The following is a 27726-nucleotide window of genomic DNA, read 5'->3' as shown; positions in this document are numbered from 1 at the left end:
CTATTTTCTTCTTTTCAACATAAATGTTCCTATATTCATCATTCCTTTCACCCAGCCATTTCTGATATGTAAGTTTCTTTTCCTCTACAGCAAATCTTACTTTCTCTGTAATCCAGGTCTTTTTTGGTCCTTGGCTCTTCTTTTTGCCCAGGGTTTCATGAGCTATTTTTTAAATATTTGTAGATTTCTTCAGTATTACCTTTTATCTCTATGTTAATTGCAGCATCCAGTCTCCGGGTGAAGTTGTTAATGCTGTCATCCTGAAGTAGTTCAACGTTAAATTGATCTACGTAGCATTTCTCCTTCCCTGCATTGTTGGGTGTCCACTCTTATTTTCTTAATCCAGTTCCACCTCAGTATTGTTTTAACAAGAAAATGATCCGATCCACATTTGGCTCCTTTATAAACTCTGACATCTTTCAACGCGTATGTCCCTGAATGTTTTGAAATAATGTAATCTATAACTGATCTAATTTGTCTTGTCTCCTACGACCAAGTATATTTATGAATATCCTTGTGTTGGAAAAATGTGTTGTTTATTCTCAAGTCGAACTGCTCACAAAGATTGAATAGTCTATGTTCATTGTCGTTCATATCTTTCTCTCCGAATCTTCCAATAATTTTGCTATTTTGTTCAGTTCCTACTCGTGTTGAAATCTCTCATTAAAAATATCTCTTTGTTCTTAGAAATTTTTTTTCTATTAGTTCTCTCAGATCCTCCCAAAATTCATCCTTCAAGGTATCAGCAGTGTCATTAGTCCGGGCATATATTCCCAAAATACATATTTCTCTCCCATACATTATCAAATTCAATGAGATCATTCTTTCATTAATAAATTGCCAGTTTTTGATGTCTCTTCTTTTTATCAGCAATAGAAGCTCTTGCTCTTTCATTCTTATTGACTCCATTCCAAAAATGGTAGTATTCTCCCATTATTTCCTCTCCATATCTGTTTTTCTTTGTCTCCGATAACACAACGATGTCTAAATTGAATTTTTGCAGTTCACCAGGAAGAGTTTCTTTTAGTTGAAAGACCTTGAATATTCCAGCATCCCAAAATCATTGACCTTTTTCGTTTGCCAAGTCGTTTCCGAAAGTGCAGTCCGTTTTCATTTTCACTTGTAGGTGGTTTAGCATTTGTGTATTTTTAACACTGAATGAGGAGCTAGCCCATTGCAGCAACTCCCAACCTGGAGGACCAGGGTATCTCTCTTAGTCTGGCCCCTACCCTTTGACCTGTCCTGCTTGGGAGGCCCTACCAGTAGCTAAGCTACTGCCGACTTAACTCTCTGGGTCATCGGGACACGCAAGCCCCCTACCGCGACAAGGTGGAGAATACCATTGGGGGAGAAAATGCATAACTGAAGTGCAAAATGAGAAAAGATTTGTTCGGTAACATAATGGGATTACATTTAATTCCAAATGTTGAGATAGTTTTGTGGGAGAGGATGCTTCACAATATTTCTGCCTTGAGTAGGCTTGGGATTATCACTTGCTTTATAAATGACATTGTTGCCCATGAGTCAACCTAACATTATTAATATAATTTTTAATTAAATAATACTACAAAGGAGGTGAATTTGTTGTTTTTTTTTAACACTTTTGTTGCATGCTTTGCACTGACCTTTTTGACTGGGATTGAAAAACTACAGGACTGACAAATTTTTGGATTTAGTAGTAATAATGGCAAATGATGCAAGAAATCAAGCTTATATAGCATCAGCCCAAAAAAAAAAAAAAAAAAAAACCCACACATACACATGCTTTTATTGCATCCATACACTCTTAGAATTTGTCTAGTTCTTGCTTGAATTTAGACCACCCACTTCCATAACAACAGATGGAAGCCTATTCCAACAATCAACTGCTTGCTGGCAGAAGGCAAACTTCCACACATCTATCCTACAATCATCCTTCCTCAACTTAAATTTATGCCCCCTTGTTTCTCAGCAAGAGGAAGAATGCATTCATATTCATCTTTCTCAATTCATTCAAGTCCTTAAACACCTCAATCACATCACCTGGCAGGTGCCTAGTCTCCAGATGCTGCAATTTTCAGAACTGAAGCCTTTCTAGGGGTAAGTGCACACTTTTTTGTTTCTTTCACCAATCTGATTTCCCTTCTCTGCACCTGTTCCAGCAGATCTACATCCTTTGTAAAGTGAGGGCTCCAGACCTGTTTTATGTAATAAAACAGGTCTGGCTGTGGCCTAACCATGGCTTTGTACAAAGGGATAATCATCCCCCTTATCTCTACTAGAAAAGTATCTATATATAATTGACAGACAGAACTGAGCTGTTCTGACAACATGTCTGCACTGCTCAGAAAAAATATCTGACTGTACAATTACCCCCAGGTCTTTGTAATTTTCTACTACCCTGAGTGTAGTTCCACACAGTTGATAAGTTACCCTGAGATTACTGATACCCATATGCAGTACCTTGCATTTGTCAATGTTAAACTTCAACTGCCATAACTCAGCCCGTTGAACTAATTTTTCTAAATCTTGTTGCAGTAGCATGGCATCATTACTGTTGTTAACCTCCCTGCTAACCTTTGTATCATCTGCAAAATTTGACATTAAGCCTGATATACTTTCAGTATCATTAATAAATATTGAAAACAACAATGGGCCCAGCACTGAACCCTGAGGAACTCCACTGATAACATTAGTCCACAAAGAGCAGTGCCCATTGATAACCACTTTGTCTTCTTCCACTTAACCATCCGTTATTTCCATAGCAGCAACTTGCCCTTAATGCCACATTGCTCCACTTTATACAGCATTATTTTATGTGCAACAGTATCAAAAGCATTCCTGAAATTCATGAATATGACATCAAAAATATTTTTTGCATCCAGTTCCTGGGTTAATGCATCATAGTAACCTATCAGATTGCTTAGACAAGGCTGTCCCTTAGCAAATCCATGCTGTGACTGCAGTATAATTGCATTCCTGTCTATATGGTCCTGAATTTCTTCTTTAACCAGTGACTTCATTATTTTCTCTATATAGAAAATAATTGCTCATGTCCCCTTTTGATCCTCCTTTATGTGAATACATTTGCACATCTCCAGTCCGTAGGGATCTCCCCTGAATCCAAGGATGCTCTCATAATTATGGCTAATGGTTTGCTCATCTCCTTTGCTGTTTTCTTTAATATGATTGGACAGATCCCATCCACCTCAGGTTCCTTTTTTATGTTCAGCTTCAACAGTTTCTCTTCCACTTTCCTTTCAGTTATCACAGTCGTTCAGCTTCCCATTGGAGTTTGATAAACTTCTGATATCTCCCATAAGGAATTTCTCATGTCTTTACTGCTTTTCTTTGCATGCTTTTCAAAAGATTTCTTATAATCTGCATTCACTTGCCTGATCTCCTTTTTGACTTGATGACAGACTAGTTTATATCTACCATAGGCTTCTGTTGATAATTTATATGCATCCCATGCACTTTTCTTCTCTGCCATGTGTCTCAATAGATGGATGTCAGTTTATCTGACATCCATTTAGGTCTAAGCCTTGAACAGCATTTCTTTGTTGGTTGTTTCTTTGATTACTTTCCTGAATGCTTTCCATTTAGAATTTGCTGTTGGGAACATAATCAGTTGGTCCCACTGCATAGAATTTAAACTGTCTGAGACCTCTGCAGTCACCTTTATGAAGCATTTCTCTGTACCCTTGACAACAGTTAAGTCTTTATTTAAATAAATGTCTTTATTTAATTAAAGACAATAGTTATGTCTTTAATTAAATTCCACATTAGTACACCATGACCACTGTCATCCAGTGGGTCTTTTACCTGTAGATTCTGACCCACATGTAGAATCACTGCTGATAACCAAATCAAGAGTATTGCTTCCTCTTTTGCCTCTCAAACATTTTGCTATAGAAAAGTCATCCAAGAAATCTACAAAAGTCTTGTTAGTGTGTGAGTGACGAACCCACAAACTCTTTCTCTATATAGCTTTTGGTATACTCATTACAGACATTTGTCCTATAACACACTCCTCTCGATTTTGTTTTCCCAGTGCAGTATCATGCCAGACTGGTTCAACATTCCACTGGTCACCTATGTTGACTGGATATTTTGCCTTAGATTTGATATTCTTCTTAACTAAGAGCATAACCTCTCCACTCCTCCTGTCCTGTCCTTCCTCCATATTTAAATTCAGCATTACTTATGTCTGATTGACATTGTCTCTGCTATCCCTACAATGTGCATTTGATGACTTAATCAGTACTTCAAGTACATCAAATTTATTTACAATGCTTCTAGCATTAGTGTACATGCACACGTTCTTACTCTTAGTTACCCTTACACAGCCCACGTATTCACTGGTTCCATGATGACCCACAGTAGGGCTTGAAATTCCTGACACCTTGCTTTCCAGGCTGCAGTTCTAGTTGATCTATTTGTCTGTGTATCTCTCCCAAGCTAGCAATTTTCTGATCCACCTATCCCTACCTTGATGGCATCAGCAAATATTCTTGCACCCCTTCTATTTTAGTGCATCTCATCCTGTGAAAATAGTCTGTTACCAAGCACACACCAAGCTGAGAAAAATTCTGCCTAATGAGCCTTGTGCATTCCCTCAATTGCTTAACAAAGCTCTCAACGTGTACTCCCTCTTTTACTGTCTGGGCAGAATTGCAGACACTTTCAAATTCAATCCTAACTTGCAACTTTTTCCCAACTTTTCCCTGTACTTATTAAGTTAGTTCTCGGATCTCCTACTCTTAATATCATTAGTGCCTTGATGTTGTGAGGAAGTGATGTTCCCTCAGTTGGTAGCCTTGGGATTATTGCTTGCCTTAGAAATGAGTCGACCAAAATTACTAATATCATTTTTAATTAAATAACATCACCAAAAAAGTGAATTTGTTACTTGTTAACACTTTTATTGCATGCTTTTCTTCGAGCCCGTGACCACCAAATACGGAGGATGAGGAAAGGTCAGGGAATGACCATCGCATATCCCTGGAGCAATATGGCCTTAGTTGCTAATGCTCCTAAAAACCAAAAATAACACTAACAACAAGCATGCTTTTCAGTGACCTTATTGAATGGGATTGAAAACTACAGGACTGGAAAATTTGGATTTGGGAGGGCAGAGGCATTTTTGAGCTTTCTTTTCACTATGGCTGCATTAGGCAGCCACTGTCATTTGTCATGATGCAGTTAACATGTTAAGCCATAAGCCCAAGCCTGCTGCTGTTAATGGAGGGAATTTATCTTCCCTGTGACATGAAGACAGAAGATTGGGTATTTGTGAAATGGCTGAAGTAGTAAATATTTTTATTGGGCTTGTGTCAGCTCAATTTAACTGAGAATTTGGGAATTAAAGTTTCATCTACATAATCCACCTACCCACTCTTTCTAACATGTGTAGAAGGCTTTGGATGAAAATAGTGTTCTTTAAGCGAGATGCCTCCATATTAATCAGAAATGGCTTCATGTGACTTTTTCTGTAAAAAAAAAAAAAATTGATAGTATGAACCAGAGCTGTGATGCTCAGTCTGTTCTACATTGATCTCAATATTTCTAAGAGAATAAGAGAAGTTTAGAATTTACGTAGAACACTTCTGTATGATACTCTCCAGAAATTGAAATGAATATAACATTACAGTAAAAATTTTTAAATTAAAAAATCTAAAATATTACATTACAGTAAAAAATTAATTGAAAACAATAAAAAAAAAAATAGAATACAATTGAAAACAATAAAAAAAAAAAAAATAGAATACAATTGAAAACAATAAAAAAAAAAAAAAATAGAATACAATTGAAATTTCATTCCTGTGATCATGACATATGGTCAGTGTTGTCAGCTTCATGAAGAAAAATCGTTTTGCAATATTTTTGTTAAATTCTTTTAATTAATTTTTTTCTTAATTTTTAATTGTTCAGTTGTGTTCTATTGTTTTTTTGGCTAAGGTAAAGAAAGGCAACACGAGAACCACAGGGAAATTTTGGAAAACTTTTACAAGTCAAAAGCGTTTCCTGGTACCACAGCTTCTCTCGGTGTTCTCGGTAAACAGATGATGCGTGTTATCGGTAGTGGCAATAGAAGTTGATAACAATGTATTCATTAGTTTTTCTTATTATTAAAAGCATATTATCAGAGTTCATGAGTGGGCTGAAATTTACTTATGGGTACACCCTCCAGACTGCGTTTGACCACTAAAAGTTTCCCGTGGTTCTTGTGCGGGCTTTCTTTGCCGTTTTTTTAATTGTTTTCAATTAATTTTTTACTGTAATGTAATATTTTAGATTTTTTAATTTAATTTTTATTGTAATGTTATATTCGTTTTAATTTCTGGAGAGTATCATACAGAAGTGTACTACGTATCATATTGAGGTAGACTTCTCTTTTTATTTTACAAATAAAAAAAATAATAAAATAAAATAAAGCTGTAATATGATGGCACTGCAGAAATTCTGAAAATTGAGTTTGAGAGTTACTTCCAGCAGGAATGGTGAAATAAGTGCATATACATGCACTTGTATGTATATTAATCTTCCTGTATGCACGCTATCTTGGTTTCCATGGATTCTCAATACTTTTTAACCAGCTGTTATGTGGTGCACAGTAAATTAAGCCAGTTTCAAATTAAATACAGTTATTTGGTATTTAAAAAATGCTGAATATTTTAAATCCTTTTTTTATGGTTATGAAAGAAATAGCCTAAAATATCTTAGTATTAGCCATATAATGCAAAGAAATCTTAGGCTTTTGCTGCACCAGCCAAAATAAATAATTAATAAAAAAAAATAATAATAAATAAATAAACTACCTATTTGACATCTTCTCACATGGATGTCTATCTAGCTCATATTTCAATTCCACCATGCTATCGGCCTTTTCCTGTGGAGGTAACTTATTTCAGTAATTAATGACTCACTGGCTAAAAGAAAACAAGTTATTAATTACTGGAATAATCAAAATTAGGGCTAACAGGCTCAGACTACAGAACAGGTTACTAGAATAAGTTACCTCTATGGGTGGTTGAGGCTGACAGCTTTACAAAAGTTTACTATCTGTGATAGTGATGTGGCACAGTTAGCAAGTTACAAAGTTGCAGAATGAATTAAAAAAAAACAAAAAAAAACAGAACAATTTTGTGCCTAATTGCTGAGGAATTATGTAAATCAAATTCGGAACCAAAAAAAAAAAAAAAAAAAATAGAAAATGTTCTTTTCTCAAAATAATATATGAGCCATCATGTTGACCAGATTCTTCTGATACTAATAGAGCAACAAATTATTTAATATATGCAGTACATTTCATTTCATTTTAGGTGCATTGGATTTTTTTTCTTAAATTAAATGATTTCTTTTCTTTTTTGTATGATTAACAGAAGTGAATGTAAATATAGTTCTCATTATCAATTAGTTACTAAGATTGTAATTTTATAGAACACTTAACACTCTAGCTTTATGTTCTCGCAAAGTTATCTGTTCAGTTTAATTACAGCTGTATAATATTTATTACTCTTTTCTGGCATTTTTTCTCTCTCTCTCTCTCTCTCTGTATATATTATTACCCTTTATGTCAATGGATATATTATATAATTATAAAGTATTTATTATAAAAACCCTTCAAGTCAATGAGAAATTATGGGAGTGAAGTTGAAAAAAATGTAATTAATGATGTTGAAATTTCACGTTTATTTAATGAAAAAACTTTTTAGTCTACAGGCCAGTAACACTCCTTGGGTTGTTGGCATTTACCCTATAATCTTAAGGGAGGAAACAAGTGAGTACATTGAACCATTGAGGCTAATTATGAGAGCATCATTGGACTCGAGGAGTGATTCCATTGGATTGGAAAAGTGCCAACGTATGTCCAATACATAAGGGTGGTTCTAAGAGTGAAAATTCAGAATTACTTAGATAGAAATGGAATTCTGAAGAATACTCAGCATGGTTTTGTAAAGGGAAAATCATGTTTAACTAATCTGGTTAACTATTTTGATAGAGTCACTCAAGAGTTGAATTTGCTGTTGGTAACATTATTAGTTGGTCCCACCGTATAGAATTTAAATACTGTCTCAGACCAACATAGTCGCCTTTACGAAAGCAAAAATCCTTTCTTTACCCCTGATGGTAGTTAACACTTTGAGTAAATCTCACTTCAGCACACTGTGATCACTGCTACCTAATGGTTCCTTTATCTGCAGATTCTTAATGCATGAAAAATCACTACTGATAATCAGAGAAAGAGTATTATTCCCTCTAGTTGCCTCTCGAACATGCTGCTGTAGAAAACAATCCAATAAATCCACAAAAGCCTTGTTAGTGTGTGAGTGACCAACCACAAATATTCCAGTCAATATCTGGGAAATTAAAATCCCCCATTATAAGAGACTTTAATTTATTGGCCCACTCTATTTCTCTGTACAGTTGTGTATTATACTCATCACAGTCATTAGGCCTATAACACAATCCTCTCAAGTTGCTTATGTCGCACCAAACTGACTCCACACTGCACTGTCCAGCCGCGGCGCCTCCGTAGCCAGGTGGGAAGGAGCAGCAGTGCATAGCACACGCTTCTTGATTAGACCGGGGTTCGAGCCCGTCACCACCAAATACGGAGAATGCGGAAAGGTCAGGGAATGACCACCGCATATTCCGGAGCAATATGGCCTTAGTTGCTAATGCTCCTAAAAACCAAATAACAAACTATCCAGCCATGTTGGATTTTTAACTATTAGCATAACCTCTCCTTCCTTCCTGTACACATTGTACTCCCCAAATTCCATTTCTGCATTCCTTATATCTGTGTGACACCACGCCTCTGATATCCCAACAATATTTGCTTTAATGTTTTGAGCAATACCTCAAATTCATCAAATTTATTTACCAAACTCCTAGCATTGGTGTTAACGCAAGTGTACCTGTTCCTATTCTTAGCTATCCTAACACAGCCTATGTATTTATTTGTTCCGCAATGACTTCCATCAGTCTCTGAAATCCCTTGCACCTTGTTTTCCAGGCTGCTGCTCATTCCAATAGAAGCAGTGCAAGAATCACTTTCAATTCTGCCAGCGGCTACTGTTAATCTATTAGTCCCTGTATCCCCCAAAGCTAGCAGTTTTGTGATCCACCTAACACTGCCTCGATAGCATCAGCAAATATTCTTGCACCATTTCTATTTAAGTGTATCCCCTCCCTTTAGAAGCAGTCTCTCCTGTTAACAAGCACTGACCAGGGTGAGAAAAATTCTACCCCTTGAGCTTTGCACAAACTCTCCAGGGCCGTATTGATTGACAAGTCTCTCATTGATTGACACTCCCTTCTATCGTATCCAGGCAAATTACACACTTTCAAATTCAACCCTAACTCTTGGCTTTTTTTTTTTTTTTCAATATTGACCTGTACTTGTTAAGTAATTCAGCCAGTCTCTTACTCTTAATATCATTAGTGCCAACATGTACAACAATATCACCCTTTGTGCCCTTAAAGGATGATATCTGCCCTACAACATCCTCAACCTTTGCCCCTGGCAGACATACCCTGGTCCTGTTCCACCTATCCTTTTTGCACAATATATTCCCTGTTTCCCTGACAATAGAGTCACAGAACTATTTTCCCAGTTTAAAGCAAAATTTGATATTCGTTTGTTGCTCTTTTGCAAAATCGTGACACAACACAAAGTTAATACTACTAATAAAACTGGTTGTTTCTCTATGCCTACTGGACAGTCTACCAATATGTTGGAACATACCACTTCCATTTATTTTCCAACTCGTTGGACATGACTGAAGAGTACCAGTCCAGGAACGTTATTGGAACACCTTTTAATTAATGTTAAAATAATAACATTAATTATAATTAGCAAGTAATATACCTACAACATTTCTTTATTTCTAAAAATTCATTTTGTGACATATTCTTTGTCAGCTGGATATACTATGGTGAATATTGTGCATGGAAAAAAATGGTGGTTTTTGATAATTATATGAGGTAGAGAATAAAACTGTGCTTGCAGTTGTCAGTCAGCAAAAATAATATATACCAATGTTATCACTGAAAGAGCCATGGGATGAAATTTCTATTTTAACTTTTGTACTACAAACTAGTGAGGAAGCCTACATTTAACTCTATGGTGATGTTATAACTTTTCATCCAAGATTGCCTCATATATTAAAAGTTTGAAATACAGAATGAATGAAAATGCTTGGTATGAATAAATTAATATTGATTTGTTTTTAGCTTATTCAAAAATAAACTGTTCCCACATTTTTCAGGTATGACAGTTGGATTTATTATGATTATCAGTAATTTTTGCTTTATGACAAGTCTCTTAGTATATTTGACATCTACTCTTAAAGTAACACAGTACAGAAGACAAGAAAAACTACAATTTTTGTTGAATAGGGGTAAGTGAGAATTTTAAATATTTTCTCTTTCCTTCTTTCTTTTAATTTAGATTTGTCTGATTTAGTATGAGATCAAATGGATTGTGCAGTTGCATTTTATGCCATTTTGTATTAATTAATGTTGTTAAGGCCCTTAAGCACTTTTTTTTAGCTATTTTATGCCTATGCACATGTTAATAGTAGTAGTAATAGAGGCATGTGATACAAGGGAGCAAGCTTATGTAGCATCAGCCAAAAAAAAAAAAAAAAAAAACAATTTTACACAACCATTCCCTCTAAAAGTTTGTCCAATTTCTCCTTGAATTTATTTAAGCCAACTTCCACGACAAATAGAAATTTGTTCCAGCAATTAACCACCCACTGGCTAAAGGCAAATTTCTGCACATCTATTCTACAAATTTTTCCTCAATTTGAATTTATGCTCCCTCAGGTTCGTAATTTGAGCAAGCGGAAGAATCCCATCAGAATTCGGCGTGCTTAACCCATTCAACCCATACAACTCAGTCAAATCACCTTGCAGCTGGTGACTAGGTGTTGGAGAGTAGGCGCCTAGTCTCCAGCCACTGCAATTTGTAGAACTTAAGCCTTTCTTGGTAAGAGGACCCCTTTGTTCCACTCACCAATCTTGTTGCCCTTCTCTGTGCATGCCCAAGCAACTCTATATCCTTCCCAAAATGAGGCCTTCAGACCTGTACACAATACTTAAGGCATGACCTGACCATTGCCTTATACAAAGGGATAATTACCTCCTTTTCCCTTCTAGTAAAATTCCTGTATACCATTGACAATACCCCATGATCTGCTGTGGCAGCCTGTCTGCATTGCTTAGAAAACTTCATATCTGAGTGCACAAACAATCCCAGGTCTTTTACGCAGATCTTTTACAGCAGATCCCACGGTTTTACGGCCTACCGAAAGTGCACAAAGAAGACACACCACTGAGACCAATTGTATCCTGCTGTGGGTCACCGACTTACGAGCTGTCTAAATTTGTCTCGAGACTTCTTTCTCCTCTGGTTGGCAAGACCACCCACACCGTTTCCAACAGTGTTGAATTCATAAAGAGGATTCGCACTGTATCCATCTCGCAGAATCAAGTTATGGCATCATTCGACGTCATATCGCTCTTTACCTCCATCCCTGTGGAACTTGCCATTTCTTGTGCAAAACAACTCTTGGACAATGATAGAACCCTCAACGAAAGAACTGATCTCACACCCGATGACATTTCCACCGCCCTCAGACTGTGCTTAACAGGGGGTGCGATCATATTTAATGACTCAGTCTACCAGCAGATACATGGCACGGCCATGGGTTCCCCGGTCAGCTCAGTCACAGCAAACATCGTGATGGAGGAGTTAGAGGGACGTGCGTTTGCACACGCACCTGATCACATCGCCTTTTGGTGTTGCTATGTTGACGATGTGTTCGTGGTCATCCCTAGAGACTCAGGTCAGCGACTTCTATCATACCTCAACTCACTATCGCCCTTCATAAAATTCACGATTGAGCTGGAGTCGAACAACTCTTTACCATACTTAGACACACTTGTCCGACGTGAAGGCACATACCTGAGGACTACAGTTTATCGTAAGCCCATGTGTGCTGGCCAGTTTACCAACTTCCGGTCAGCACACGCGCGAGGCCACCTCCTCTCCACGGCCCGAACCTTGCTTACTCGCGCCTGGACACACTCCAGCTCCGCTGATGAAAGACGCAAAGAGGTCACTAGGGTCAAAGTAGACCTTACGAGGTGTGGCTACCCCATTGACGTCCTCGACAGGTGTGATCTACAGACACGTGACATCGTGACGACCAGCTACAACACCAACAGTGACGAGCCATCCACAAGGGCATTCATCCCATACTACCCCAACCTGTCACAACAGATCGGTAGAATCCTGAGAACGCACGGAATAAAGTGCATCCAGCTCCCAGGCAGGAAACTGCGTTCTTTCATTTCCAACGTGAAGACACCTGTCCCCACCCTTCTGCAGAGCGGTTTAGTCTACCGCATCTCTTGCCGTGACTGCACTAGCTGCTACTTCGGAGAGACTGGACGTCGACTCGAGAAACGTCTCTCGGAGCACAAAAGAGCGATCCGTTTAGCGGATATAGAACACTCAGCTATCGCCGAACATGTCTGGACAACCCACCACGACATCGACCCACACCGCGATGTCGTGGTGGTAGACAGATCCCACCATTACCTGAAGCGTACCTGGTTGGAATCGTTAAATATAAAGTCTTCGGATAAATCCTTAAACAGGAACAGTGGTTGCCAAGTCAACCCGATCACAGAGTCAGTAGTTCTGTCATTGGACAAGCGCTGGCCACGTCATCATGCGTCACAGCCACAGACGTCAACAAACAATTAAACCTCGCGTCTCACGCACCTGGCAGTGCACATCTTCATTCCAACTGCCATTCATGTATTTTAATTCTGATGAAGGCTACCATATAGCCGAAAGCTCATATATTTCTGCTTTATCTGTACGCTCTGTGTTTAAGCTACAATAAATTCCTCAATGAATCCAGAGCGCGTAGGCCTGTTTCGTTATGTTCGTACTATTCTTGGCCAACCAGCATACGACATGGTCGTGAGACTACAGAAAGATTTTATCTTCATAGCCCGTAGTAGACAACACCTGAGGTTTGCGCATAGGTGCAAAGCTAACGAGATTATACCGAAAGGGTTTCGCTACAAACAACCGTTTTCTAATGAGCGCATGAGACGTGCCTGTCGGAACTTCGGCCTCAAAACCCTACGTATATGGATCGGCTGCCTCCATCATGACATACAGCGTGCTTCAACGAGCAAGGCAACCCTACTAGCCGACCTTAAGACTCTGATTCCCGATCCCGTTTACACCGATGTGGTCAACACTTTGTCACCAGGCCATCAGAGAATCAGATCTTTATTGTACCCGACAGAAACGTAAGTTTTGTAATTTGATTAATGAATCCCGTCAATTGCGCAGCCAATGTAATACCCCTCTCACTAATTCCACGGACTTCGTATTGAACCTAAGCAGCAAACAGTTATCTGCGGACCAAGTAAACTTATTGACTCTTGGCATGACGTTTGCCGTTCTTCCTAAGCACCCGCCGATCACCGACATCGCCTTAGGTGTGGAAGCCAGCTTATCACGCCTCCCAGAAGATGTAGCCAACACAATCCGCTTGAAGACTGCAGCAGTTCTACACCGTGCTCGCCCCGTCTCTTCTAACCTCAACCGTACACAGTTCTCTGCCCTCAAGGCATTGAAACAGGATTCGTCCATCGTCATTCTACCGGCAGACAAAGGCCGCCGTACGGTTGTAATGGATCACACTGATTACATGACGAAAGCGCTACTACTTTTACGGGATACTACTGTATACAAACCCCTGACCATCAACCCCAACAGAGTTTTAGAACGATGGGAATCAGAGGTGAATATCCTCGTCAACAGTTGGCTGAAACAAGGGAAGATCACACAGTCAACCCGTAATCACCTCCGTGCTTCCGGATGTCAGATCCCACGGTTTTACGGCCTACCGAAAGTGCACAAAGAAGACACACCACTGAGACCAATTGTATCCTGCTGTGGGTCACCGACTTAAGAGCTGTCTAAATTTGTCTCGAGACTTCTTTCTCCTCTGGTTGGCAAGACCACCCACACCGTTTCCAACAGTGTTGAATTCATAAAGAGGATTCGCACTGTATCCATCTCGCAGAATCAAGTTATGGCATCATTCGACGTCATATCGCTCTTTACCTCCATCCCTGTGGAACTTGCCATTTCTTGTGCAAAACAACTCTTGGACAATGATAGAACCCTCAACGAAAGAACTGATCTCACACCCGATGACATTTCCACCGCCCTCAGACTGTGCTTAACAGGGGGTGCGATCATATTTAATGACTCAGTCTACCAGCAGATACATGGCACGGCCATGGGTTCCCCGGTCAGCTCAGTCACAGCAAACATCGTGATGGAGGAGTTAGAGGGACGTGCGTTTGCACACGCACCTGATCACATCGCCTTTTGGTGTCGCTATGTTGACGATGTGTTCGTGGTCATCCCTAGAGACTCAGGTCAGCGACTTCTATCATACCTCAACTCACTATCGCCCTTCATAAAATTCACGATTGAGCTGGAGTCGAACAACTCTTTACCATACTTAGACACACTTGTCCGACGTGAAGGCACATACCTGAGGACTACAGTTTATCGTAAGCCCATGTGTGCTGGCCAGTTTACCAACTTCCGGTCAGCACACGCGAGGCCACCTCCTCTCCACGGCCCGAACCTTGCTTACTCGCGCCTGGACACACTCCAGCTCCGCTGATGAAAGACGCAAAGAGGTCACTAGGGTCAAAGTAGACCTTACGAAGTGTGGCTACCCCATTGACGTCCTCGACAGGTGTGATCTACAGACACGTGACATCGTGACGACCAGCTACAACACCAACAGTGACGAGCCATCCACAAGGGCATTCATCCCATACTACCCCAACCTGTCACAACAGATCGGTAGAATCCTGAGAACGCACGGAATAAAGTGCATCCAGCTCCCAGGCAGGAAACTGCGTTCTTTCATTTCCAACGTGAAGACACCTGTCCCCACCCTTCTGCAGAGCGGTTTAGTCTACCGCATCTCTTGCCGTGACTGCACTAGCTGCTACTTCGGAGAGACTGGACGTCGACTCGAGAAACGTCTCTCGGAGCACAAAAGAGCGATCCGTTTAGCGGATATAGAACACTCAGCTATCGCCGAACATGTCTGGACAACCCACCACGACATCGACCCACACCGCGATGTCGTGGTGGTAGACAGATCCCACCATTACCTAAAGCGTACCTGGTTGGAATCGTTAAATATAAAGTCTTCGGATAAATCCTTAAACAGGAACAGTGGTTGCCAAGTCAACCCGATCACAGAGTCAGTAGTTCTGTCATTGGACAAGCGCTGGCCACGTCATCATGCGTCACAGCCACAGACGTCAACAAACAATTAAACCTCGCGTCTCACGCACCTGGCAGTGCACATCTTCATTCCAACTGCCATTCATGTATTTTAATTCTGATGAAGGCTACCATATAGCCGAAAGCTCATATATTTCTGCTTTATCTGTACGCTCTGTGTTTAAGCTACAATAAATTCCTCAATGAATCCAGAGCGCGTAGGCCTGTTTCGTTATGTTAGGTCTTTTTCATTTTCTACCACCCTAAGCATAGTACCACACAGTTGGTACGTTCCTCTGGGGTTACTTCTACCCATATGCAGTACTTTACATTTGTCAATGTTAAAATTCAGTTGCTACTTCTCAGCCCGTTTACCCAAATTTTCTAGTTCCTGTTGCAGTAGCACACTGCGATTACTGTCATTAACAACCCTGCCAACCCTGATATCATCTGTAAAATTCGACACTAAGCCTGATATACCTTCATCAATATCATGATAAATATACAAAACAAGAGTGGGCCCAACACCGAACCTTGTGGGACTCCACTAATAACATTAGTCCACAAAGAGCAGTGTCCATTAATTACCACTCTGTCTTGTTCCACTCAACCACTCTTTTATCCATTGTAGCAACTTACCCTTTACAATTTGTACAGTAATCTTCCATGCACAACAGTGTCAAAAGCTTTCCTGAAATCCAAGTATTGGATTTCAGAAAAATAATTATGATCTCAAAATTATTTTTTGCATCTAATTCCTTTGTAACTACATCATAATATCCAATGAAATTTGTCAGACAAGACATTTCCTTAACAAACCTATGCCATGTCTGAACTATAACTGCAGTCTTGTCTAGATGATCTTGCAATGCATCTTTAACCAGTGACTCCATTATTTTACCCGGAACAGAAGTTAAACTAACTGGTCTGTAATTACTAGTTTCACCCTTAGATCATTCTTTGTGAATTGGGGATACATTTGCACCTCTCTGATCTGTGGGGACTTACCCTGAGTTCAAGGATGCTCTCATAATTATGGCTAAGGGTTTGCTTAGTTCCTTTGCCATCTCCTTTAATATGACCTGATAGATCCCATCAATCCCAGGTGCCTTATGTTTAACTTCAACAATTTCTCCTCCACTTTGCTCTCAGTTATTACAAAATCATTAAGCACCCTGTTACAGTTTGATAACCTTCTGGCATTTTCCTCCCTTAATAACTCCTCATGTGTGAATGTAGATGCAGAATACTCATTCAATTTGTCAGCTATCTGAGCAGGATCTGTCACCCCCTTCTCTGGGGTGTTTCGTCTGGTTAGGACAAATCCAAGCTCTTGGAAACCAAGGGGTTTTTTTTTTTTTTTGACACCTGGCTGCTGCAGCTTTGAATTGCGTTGTGATTTTTGTAGTTGAGAGATCACTTGGTGTCACTCAACCCTACATAACCTTCTTTTTTCTATTTATTTCTTTGGGGTGTATTAGAATAATGGCAACGAGAACGAGAATTATAATAACACATAACAAGGTTTATTAAAGAAAACATATATACAGTACACTTGCATTCTCTCTGGTTAATAATATTATATAGTAGAACATATTTTCTTCCAAGGTAAAGCTCATAATAATAGTACTAATTTAGAGTTATAATACTATATATAATCAAGTATCTTTATAATATTCATTCATTGAATTTGTTAATTTACCAAATTACCATAAGCTGAATCAACTATGATATTCATAACACACTTGTATTCAACAGATTTTGAGTAAAAGAGAAACGTTAGACAAATATACTTTTAGGTTTTCTGTTACCGTTTTCATATTCTCATTATAATTAAATGACTAACAACTGTTCATTATTCTTTCTCTTATTAATTCCTTGTTTTAAAAATTTGTTTACTGGAAAGATCTTCCGTGACTTTTAGACAATCAGAGTTATTTCATACCTAGATTTAAATTTATTGTAGGAAGGAAACATTTGGTTTACTCTATTCCTGCAATCTCAATCATTTTCATTTGCACAAAACAAATGTTTGCTTACCAGATTCAGTTTTCCACCAGAGCAGGTTATGAGGCTTGCTTCCCTCAGTGACATACTAGGGCATTGTCTCTAGACCTTGGGGTGTCTTTTCAGTTTCTGTTTCTCTGTTGCGCCTTTAGCTACCATGACCCACTGGAACAAAGCTGACTGTGAATTCCCCCCCACCCACAAACATCGCAAAAGCGCTACTCCACCTCTTCTCCCTCTTGAAGCCCCTTCAGACCTTTATATACTCTCTCTATCTCATCCTACATCATAGAGACAGAGTCACCAAAAATGCACATCTTGCTGTCAAGCACTACCATTTTTGGTAAGCGTCCTGTGAAAACATCACACCATCCCGTCTCCATTGGAGCAATAAAATCCCTTTAAGCACCTTTTGTAGGTATGTGACGCCAGCGACTCTTCTTTCTTTCCACCCACATTGTTGTTCATTTCCGGTAAAACGAGGCGTTTCGAATGAACATGGTTTTGGTGATTTAAAATATCCTAAGATGCATTAGCATTAGCATTAGTAGAGGCATTTGATGCAAGAAAGCAAGCTTATGCAGCATCAGCCAAAAAAAAAAAAAAAAAAACCCACTTCCACTTCACCCCTCTGTTCGTTCAAAATACCTGTCCAGCTGAGCCTTAAACTTATTTAGGCTATCAACCTCCACCACAAGGGATGGCAGTCTGTTCCACCAACCAACCACCCGCTGGCTAAAGGCAAATTTCCGCACGTCTATCCTACATCTGTCTTTCCTCAATTTGAATTTATGCCCTCTCTGGTGATTTTTCTGAGCTAGAGGAAGAATCCCATCAGCATTGAGCATGCTTAAACCATTCAAGGCTTTATACACCTCTATCAGATCACCTCGCTGGTGCCTAGTCTCCAGACACTGTAATTTGCAAAACTTAAGCCTTTCTTCGTAAGAGCACCCCTTTGTTCCATTCACTAATCTTGTTGCCCTTCTCTGTACTCGTTCCAGCAGCTCTACATCCTTCTTGAAATGAGGCCTCCAGACCTGTATACAGTACTCTAGGTGTGGCCTGACCATCGCCTTATACAATGGAATAATCACCTCCTTATCCCTGCTGGAAAAATTCCTGTATATCATTGACAATACTCCATGAGCTACTCTTGCAGCCCGTCTGCACTGCTCAGAGAACTTCATATCTGCCTGCACAATCACCCCCAAGTCCCTTTCATTCTCTACCACTGTCAGTGTAGTACCACAGAGTTGATACGTTGCTCTGGGGTTGCTGTTTACCATGTGTAGTACTTTACATTTGTCAATGTTAAACTTCATTTGCCACCTCTCAGCCCATCTGCTCAACCTTTCCAGATCCTGTTGCAGCAGCATAGTGTCAGTAGTGTCCTTGACAACCCTGCCAACCTTTGTATCGTCTGCAAACTTGGACATTAAGCCCGATATACCATCATCAATATCATTTATAAATACAGAAAACAATAATGGACCCAACACTGAGCCCTGAGGGACTCCACTAATAACATCAGTCCACGATGAGCAGTGTCCATTGATTACCACTCTGTCTTCTCCCCCTCAACCACCCCTTTATCCACAGCAGCAATTTGCCTCCAATGTCACACTGCTCCAATTTGTGTAGCAGTCTTCCATGTGCAACAGTATCAAAAGCCTTTCTAAGATCCAAGTATATAATATCAAAGTTATTCCCTGCATCCAGTTCTTTTGTGACTGCATCATAGTATCCAATCAAGTTGGTCAGGCAAGACTTCCCCTTAACAAAACCACGCTGTGTCTGAGCTATAACTGAAGTCTTGTCTAAATGATCCTGCAGTGCTTCTTTAACCAGTGCCTCCATTAATTTTCCTGGAACAGAAGTTAAGCTCACAGGTCTATAATTACTTGTGTCAGCCTTTGATCCTCCTTTGTGAATTGGGGTCACATTTGCACATTTCCAGTCTATGGGTACCTCCCCTGAGTCCAAGGAAGCTCTCATAATTATGGCTAAGGGTTTGCTTACTTCCTTTGCTGCCTCCTTTAATATAACTGGATAGATCCCATCCACCCCGGGTGCCTTTCTTGTGTTTATCTTCAACAGTTTCTCCTCCACTTTACTCCCAGTTATTTCAAGATTCTGTAGCTTACTGCTAGAGTTGAATACACCTCTGGCATTCTCCTCGCTGAATAACTCCTCATGTGTGAATGTCGATGCAAAATATTCATTTAGTTTGTTAGCTACCTGAGCAGGATCATCAACACTTGACCCATCAATATCAAGTGGACCAATCTGATTCATCCCCTTCCTTCTAGAGTTTACATAAGTAAAGAACTCTTTGCTGTTTTTCTTTGCATCCCTTGCCAAGGATTTCTCGTAATCTGCCTTCGCCTGCCTAACCTCCTTTGTAACTTGGTTGCATATCAACTTGTATCTATCATAGGCTTCTGTGTCATGTGTTAATTTGTATGTATCCCATGCATTTTTCTTCTCTGCCATATGCCTCATTAGTTCATCTGACATCCATTTTGGCCTAAACCTTGAACAATATTTCTTAGTTGGTATGTAAAGCCTAGTAGCTTCCAAGATAAGTTCTTTGAATGCTTCCCATTTTGAATTTGCTGTTGGTAACATCATCAGTTGGTCCCACTGTATAGAATTTAAATACTGTCTCAATCCATCGTAGTCGCCTTTACGGAAGCAATACCCCTTCCCTTTACCCCTAATGGTAGTTACCTCTTTGAGTAAATCCCACTTCAGCACACTGTGATCACTGCCACCTAGTGGTTCATTTATCTGCAGATTCTTAATGCATGAAGAATCACTGCTGATAATCAAATCAAGAGTATTACTCCCTCTAGTTGCCTCCCGAACATGCTGATGTAGAAAACAATCGTCCAATAAATCCACAAAAGTCCTGCTAGTGTGTGAGTAACCAGCCCCCAAATTCCAGTCAATGTCTGGGAAATTAAAATCTCCCATTATAAGACACTCTGATTTACTGGCCCACTCTATTTCCCTGTACAGTTCCTTATTATACTCATCAGAGTCATTAGGCCTATAGCACACTCCTACTCTCAATTTTGATCTCCCAATGTTTATGTCACACCAAACTGACTCCACACTGCACTGTCCAGCGATGTCGACTGGCTTCACTTCCTTGGTTTTTATGTGTTTCTTAACTAATAGCATAACCCCTCCTCCCTTCCTATCCTGTCTATCCTTTCTGTAGACGTTGTACTCCCCAAATTGCAGTTCTGCATCCCTTATATCTGTGTGACACCACGTCTCTGATATCCCAACAATATCTGCCTTCGAAACAATATCTGCCTGCTTTAGAAAACAATCATTCAATAAATCTACAAACATCTTGCTCATCTGTGAGTGAACAACCCACAACTTCCAGTCTATATCTGGGAAGTTAAAATCCCCCATTATAAGACAATCTGATTTACTGGCCCACTCTTGTTTCTCTGTACAATCTGTTCATTGTACTGAGAGTCATTAGGTCTATAACACACTCCTACTCTCAACTTTGCTTTCCCAGTTCTTATGTCACACCAAACTGACTCAACACTGCACTGTCCTTCCATGTCAACTGGCTGCTCTTCCTTAGATATTGTGTTTCTTAAGTAACAGCATGACACCTTTGTATCCTGTCTGTCCTTTCTGTACACATTGTACTCTCCATATTTAAATTCTGCATTCCTCTTATCTCTGTGTGACACCACTTCTTTGATTTTGATCAACACCTCAAATTCATCAAATTTGTTTACCAAATTCCTATCATTGGTATACATGCACCTGTTCCTATTCTTAATTACCCTAACACAACCCATGTATTTACTTGTTCCGTGATGATTTCCAGTAGTCCTTGAAATTCCCTGCACCTTGCTTTCCAGGCTGCTGCTCATTCCAGTAGAATAAGTGCAAGCATCACTTTCACCTATGCTTGTGGCTACTGTTAATCCATTAGTCTGGGAATTCCCTGAAGCTGGCAGTTTTCCTACCCACCTAACACTGCCTCGAGAGCATGGGCAAATATTCTTGCACATTTTCTGTTTAAGTGTATCCCATCCCTGTATATACAATCTTCTGTTAACATGCACAGTCAATGCTGAGAAAAATTCTACCCCATGAGCCTTGCACAATCTCTCCATTGCCAAATTGATTGACAAGGCTCTCAGCATATACTCCCTCCTATCGTGTCTGGGCAGAATTGCAGACACTTTCAAATTCAACCCTAACTCGTGACTTTTTTTTTATTCAACATTGACCTGTACTTGTTAAGTAAGTCCACAGATCTCCTACTCTTTGTCATTAGTGCCAGTGTGTACAGCAATATCAGCCTTTGTGCCGTTAAAAGATTTGTGCTTGGAACATCATTAAATTTTGCTCCTTGCAGAAACACCTTATTGCACATATCCTTTTTTAGATAGTATGAATCAGAGCTGTACTACTCAACATGTTCTACGTTGATAATAATATAGTAAAATAATAAGAGGAGTTTACCTCAATATAGTACGTAGAACACTTCCGTATGATACCCTCCAGAAATACTCCAATTTCTGGAGGGTATCATACAGAAGTGTTCTACGTACTATATTGAGGTAAACTCCTCTTATTATTTTACTACATATCCTTTTTATACAATATATTTTCCATCTCCCTGATAATAGAGTCAATGACAATGACTAACTCCTGTGGGACTAGTGCATTCTGCTCTGAATTTTGCCACTATGTTGTCTGATGTACAAGAGTGAGATCTGGCATTGAGTCAGGCAGCTGAGAGTTTGATGGGCCCTCATTTTAATTCTTTCGAGTGAATCTACCCTACTCTTCAAACTGCCATAGACACCCATTACAATGCTGTTTATTGTGATAATTTTGTTTTTATCACTACTTATTAAGTTCTAATTTCTTAGAACTGTTCATTCAATTTTTTTTTTTAATATGCAACCACTTAGGTCTTCAGATTTGTTGCATTCATTTTTCATGTATGTATAATAAACATCTGCATTTTTATTCATTTTTTTAACTTTAGAAAGGTGGACATCTTGGACAAGGTTACTTACAACCCTAGCAACACCAAGTAAATTTGCCTTTTTATATATAATAGAAAACGGTATAGGAGAAACAATTATTGACTTTCGCTCTAATTATAATACCTCATGGTTTGCACTTGGAGTACTTGGTGCACTTGCTGGTGCAACAGGTGACAGTTGGGCATCACAACTTGGTCCCTTAATAGCTGAAAAAGATCCAGTGCTAATAACCTCACTTCAGAGGGTTCCAAAAGGTAAGTGAATTATTTTATATAATTATAAATATTTACATTTATGAACATGCACGTCAAAAATTAAAGCTTTGAAATTCTCTAATTCATTACTATAAGGTTCAACAGAAACTTGGTTCAAATGCATTTACCTCTGGTCTGATGGCATTGGTTCCAAACCTTTTTTCCACTGTGAATTAGAACCTTTGAACCCTCGGGATTATAAAATTTAAGTGCTTATGAAATTGATACTAGCTGTCTTTTTCCACTTATTGTTTTTGTCCATTTCTCCCAATCTGCATTATCTTTCTCTATTTCACTTGCATTTTTCTATCAGAACTTCACTACTGTTGAAATTACTGTATCACCGACATAACTACCACCTTAAGAAGAACCCTGTCAGTCATTCTGCCTCCATGGATACAGAAGAGTTCATTTTTGTGTGGGTGTTGTAAGTATCCCTAATGTAGGATTGCTGTAAAACGCATACTGGTGTCAGAAACTGATTGTAGCAGCAGCAGTAGTAGTACTACTAGCTGCTTGCATTTACACTTTCACTTTCACAAACTTACACTTTCTGATTTTTATTTTATGTTCTCCAATGCATCACAGCCTAAAAAAATGTGTAACTTGTGATATGTTTTGAGAACTCTTTGCAACAGGACATGACCTAGCCAAGGAGGATGTCTTTGTGTGCTAGGTACAGTGTGTCAAGAAATTAGGTGCCAACTCAGCGTTCTGATAGGTGTTTATGAGTTTGAAGAGTTGGGTAGATGCCCTTGAAGTTATTAAAATGGGGGAACCCATCAAGCTCTCAGCTGCTCAACTCAACACCAGAGCTCTCTTTTCCATCAGGCAACACAGCGGCATTCTCCAAGGAAGAATGCGCTGGTCCCAGAGGTGTTAGTTATTGTCGGTGACTTTATTGTCAGGGAGTTGGGTAATATATTGTGTAAAAAGGATAGCTGGAATAGGACCAGGGTATGTCTGCCAGGGACAAAAGTTAACGATCTAGAACAGATATCTTTTAAGAGTACAAAGGGTGATATTGTTATACACATTGGCACTAATGGCATTAAGAGTAAGAGATCTGCAGATTTACTTAACAAGTACAGGTCACTGCCTGAAAAAAAGTCATGCATTTACGGTTAAATTTGAAAGTGTTTGCAATTCTGCCCTGACACAATAGGAGGGAGTATACGATTGAGAACCTTGTCAATCAATTTGACTCTGGAGGGATTATGCAAGGCTCGTAGGGCAAAATGTTTCTCAACGTGGTCTGTTCTTGTTAACACGAGAGAGAGCGTCTACAGGGATGGGATATACAGGAACTCCCAGACTTACGTAAGGGTTGAGTTCCGCGGAACGCTTCGTAGGTTGGGGAATTTCCCATGCTTGTGCAGCACTAGCAACTGTGTTGGCTGAATTGATTGATTCAAAAAAGAAATGTTCGACGAACATGTAAATATAATTATTTATTGTATTTATTCAATTTATCTCGTGCACAGGAAAAATTACAAAAGTGTGCAATTTAAAAAAATTTTAAAATTACAAAAAAAAAGAGAGGAGACAGGCATAATGTCAGTAAGTTTTACCTCTCGAGCATCACTGCCAGAATCAACGTCTTCAGTTTATAAGTACGCCGCTGCAGAGTACTGCTACCCACATCATACAAATTAATGGGCGACATGGAAGCCTATGATAGATATAAGTTGGTCTGTAACCAAGTCACAAAGGAGATTAGGCAGGCGAAGGCAGACTACGAAAAATCTTTGGCAAAGGATGTAAAGAAAAACTGAAAAGAGTTCTTTACCTATTTAAACCCAAGAAGGAAAGGGATGAATCAGATTGGTCCACTGGATATTGATGGTTCAACAGTTGAGGATCCTGCTCAGGTGGCTAACAATCTAAACGAGTATTTTGCATCTACATTCACACATGAGGAATTATTCAGGAAGGAGAATGACTTAGGTAAAGTAGACATTGGCAGTGAGCTAGATGATTTTGTAATAACTGAGAGGAAAGTGGAGGAGAGATTGTTGAGGATAAACATAAAAAAGGCACCTGGGGTGGATGGGATCTATCCAGTTATATTAAAGGAGGCAGCAAAGGAAGTAAGCAAACCCCTAGCCATAATTATGAGAGCTTCTTTGGACTCAGGGGAGGTACCCATAGACTGGAGATGTGCAAATGTAACCCCAATTCACAAAGGAGGATCAAAGGCTGCACAAGTAATTATAGATTTGTTAGTTTAACTTCTGTTCCAGGTAAATTAATGGAGGCACTGGTTAAAGAAGCACTGCAGGATCATCTAGACAAGAATTCAGTTATAGCTCAGACGCAGCATGGTTTTGTTAAGGGCAGGTCTTGCCTGACCAATTTGATTGGATACTATGATGTAGTCACAAAAGAACTGGATGCAGGGAATAACTTTGATATTATATATTTGGATCTTAGAAAGGCTTTTGATACTGTTGCACATGGAAGACTGCTGCACAAATTGGAGCAGTGTGGCATTGGAGGCAAATTGCTGCTATGGATAAGGGGATGGTTGAGTGGGAGAAGACAGAGAGTGGTAATCAATGGACACTGCTCAATGTGGACTAATGTTATTAGTGGAGTTCCTCAGGGTTCAGTGTTGGGTCCGTTGTTGTTTTCGGTGTTTATGAATGATATTGATGATGGTATATCAAGTTTAATGTCCAAGTTTGCAGATGATACAAAGGTTGGCAGGGTTGTTAAGGACACTACTAACGCTATGCTGCTGCAACAGGATCTGGAAAGGCTGAACAGATGGGCTGAGAGGTGGCAAATGAAGTTTAACATTGACAAATGTAAAGTACTACATATGGGAAACAGTAATCCCAGAGCAACGTATCAACTCTGCGGTACTACACTGACAGTGGTGGAGAATTAAAAGGACCTGGGGGTAATTGTGCAGGTAGATATGAAGTTCTCTGAGCAATGCAGACGATCTGCAAGAGTAGCTCATGGTGTCTTGTCAATGATATACAGGAATTTTTCTAGCAGGGATAAGGAGGTGATTATTCCCTTGTATAAGGCAATGGTTAGGCCACATCTTGAGTACTGTATACAGGTCTGGAAGCCTCATTTCAAGAAGGATGTAGAGCTGCTGGAACAGGTGCAGAGAAGGGCAACAAGATTAGTGAATGGAACAAAGGGTTGCTCTTATGAAGAAAGGCTTAAGTTTTGCAAATTACAGAGTCTGGAGACTAGGCACCGGCGAGGTGATCTGATAGAGGTGTATAAGGCTTTGAATGGTTTCAGCATGCTCAATGCCAATGGGATTTTTCCTCTTGCTCAGAATAATCACCTCAGAGGGCATAAATTCAAATTGAGGAAGGACGGTTGTTGGATAGATGTGCGGAAATTTGCCTTTGGCCAGTGGGTGGTTGGTTGGTGGAACAGACTTCCATCATTTGTTGTTGAAGTTGATAGCCTAAACAAATTTAAGGCTCAACTGGACAGGTATTTCGAACGAACGGAGGGGTGAAATGGGAGTGGTGTTTTTTTTTTTTTTTGGCTGATGCTGAATAAGCTTGCTTTCTTGCATCATATGCCTCTATTAATGCTAATATGCAGTACTCTACATTTGTCAATGTTAAACTTCAGTTGCCACTTCTCAGCCTATCTGCCCAAATTTTCTAGATCCTGTTGCTGTACCACACTTGCCATTACTGTCATTAACAATCCTGCCAACCTTTGTATCATCTGCAAAGTTTAACATTAAGCCTGGTATACCCTTATCAATATCATTGATAAATATACAAAACAACAGTGGGCACAACACCAAACCCTGTAGGACTCCACTAATAACATTCTTTTACAAAGAGCAGCATCCATTGATTACCACTCTGTCTTCTCCCAATCAATCACCCTTTTATCTATTGTAGCAACTTACCCTTAATACCATACTGCTACAATTTGTATAGTAGTCTTCCATGCACAGTGTCAAAAGTAATATAAAATTCTTTGTTAGTTGATGCTTTGTTTCAGAAGTAAAGTCTTTAAAAAGTTGACCATGTCAAAAGTTAGTTTTATTTAGTAAAGGGAGAAAACATTTCTTGTATAATGGAATTTTGTGTGAGTGTGAATATCCTTTAGCTAAAAAAAAAAAAGCATGCAAAAATGAATAAATTAAAATTAGAAAGTAAAATACAATAAAACAATATATGAAAGTTAAAGGTTACAGTACACTGTCAAAACTAACAGTTCTAGATATTTACAGGAGAGCACTGAATTTATTTGGCCTAGAATAACTGTCCAGTCCAGATTTGGGGATCAGTATTATGCAAGTCCTTTGACTACACTGGATGAAGAAATGGTTAGTGTGCGCGTGGATCTTCCTAGCAAACTGAGTGGGGATATAAATCATTAAGGCATCGGGGTGACTGGTGGCCTTTGCTGACAGTCATGGAGTGCTCTTCATCTGTATATGTGATCCTGATCAAAAGGAGTTTGTCGCACAATGAAAATCTTAAGATTGCTTGTTGAATGGATTTCTGCAATGATTGCCAACATGCATTGAATAAGAAATGAAAAACTGAAGAGCAACAAGACCTGTGAATATCGAGGTGGTTTTAATACTTGCAACACACCAAACTCCTGTATGAGTTGCTAATTATTTCACTGTTTCAAACAAATAACACCACGAAAAGACTGATGCCATTTATCTTGTATTTCCTTTATTTTTTTTTCATTGCTTGTTTGTTTCCGTATTCTATCTCATCTTCTAAATAAAGGAAAGATTAGCTTGCCATTTACTTATCTCATTTCCTTTGTTTTTTCCATTTGTCTGCTTGTTCTGTGTCATCTTCTAAATAAATGGAAGTTAACCAAGACCATGTCATTTGTTTTAAACTAGTGCAGTACTTAGTCAACCCTGTGGTACAGTGGGTTGCTGTATTGTGGATATTAAGAGTATTGCAATATTCACTACATTTTAAAATCAGCTGGATGGGAGAGCACAGGTCCATGTACAGTACTGGTATATAAAGTACAAACATTTTGTTAAATTGTAGCGCAAAACTTTTGCTCGGATTTTTAACTTGGCTTTTTAACATAATTTACTTATTATATTGAATTA

General features: G+C 39.3%; 1 protein-coding gene across 2 annotated transcripts in view; it reads left to right on the top strand.

The window, feature by feature from the left end:
• The window catches only part of LOC150090509 (transmembrane protein 19-like), a 99151-nt gene that overhangs the window by 44528 nt on the left and 26897 nt on the right, over nt 1-27726 (top strand). For both annotated transcript variants that reach the window (XM_090378569.1, XM_090378562.1), the window contains exons 3-4: nt 10257-10388; nt 22389-22643. In XM_090378569.1, the coding sequence (XP_090234695.1) occupies nt 10257-10388; nt 22389-22643 (387 nt within the window). The remainder of the gene's footprint in view (nt 1-10256; nt 10389-22388; nt 22644-27726) is intronic.

The sequence above is a fragment of the Mastigoproctus giganteus genome, chromosome 1, assembly GCF_048544385.1.
Source record: "Mastigoproctus giganteus isolate SK-2022 chromosome 1, ASM4854438v1, whole genome shotgun sequence".
NCBI lineage: Eukaryota > Metazoa > Arthropoda > Arachnida > Uropygi > Thelyphonidae > Mastigoproctus > Mastigoproctus giganteus.
The sequence above is the reverse complement of the archived record's forward strand: the minus strand, read 5'-3'. Positions and strand labels throughout refer to the sequence as shown.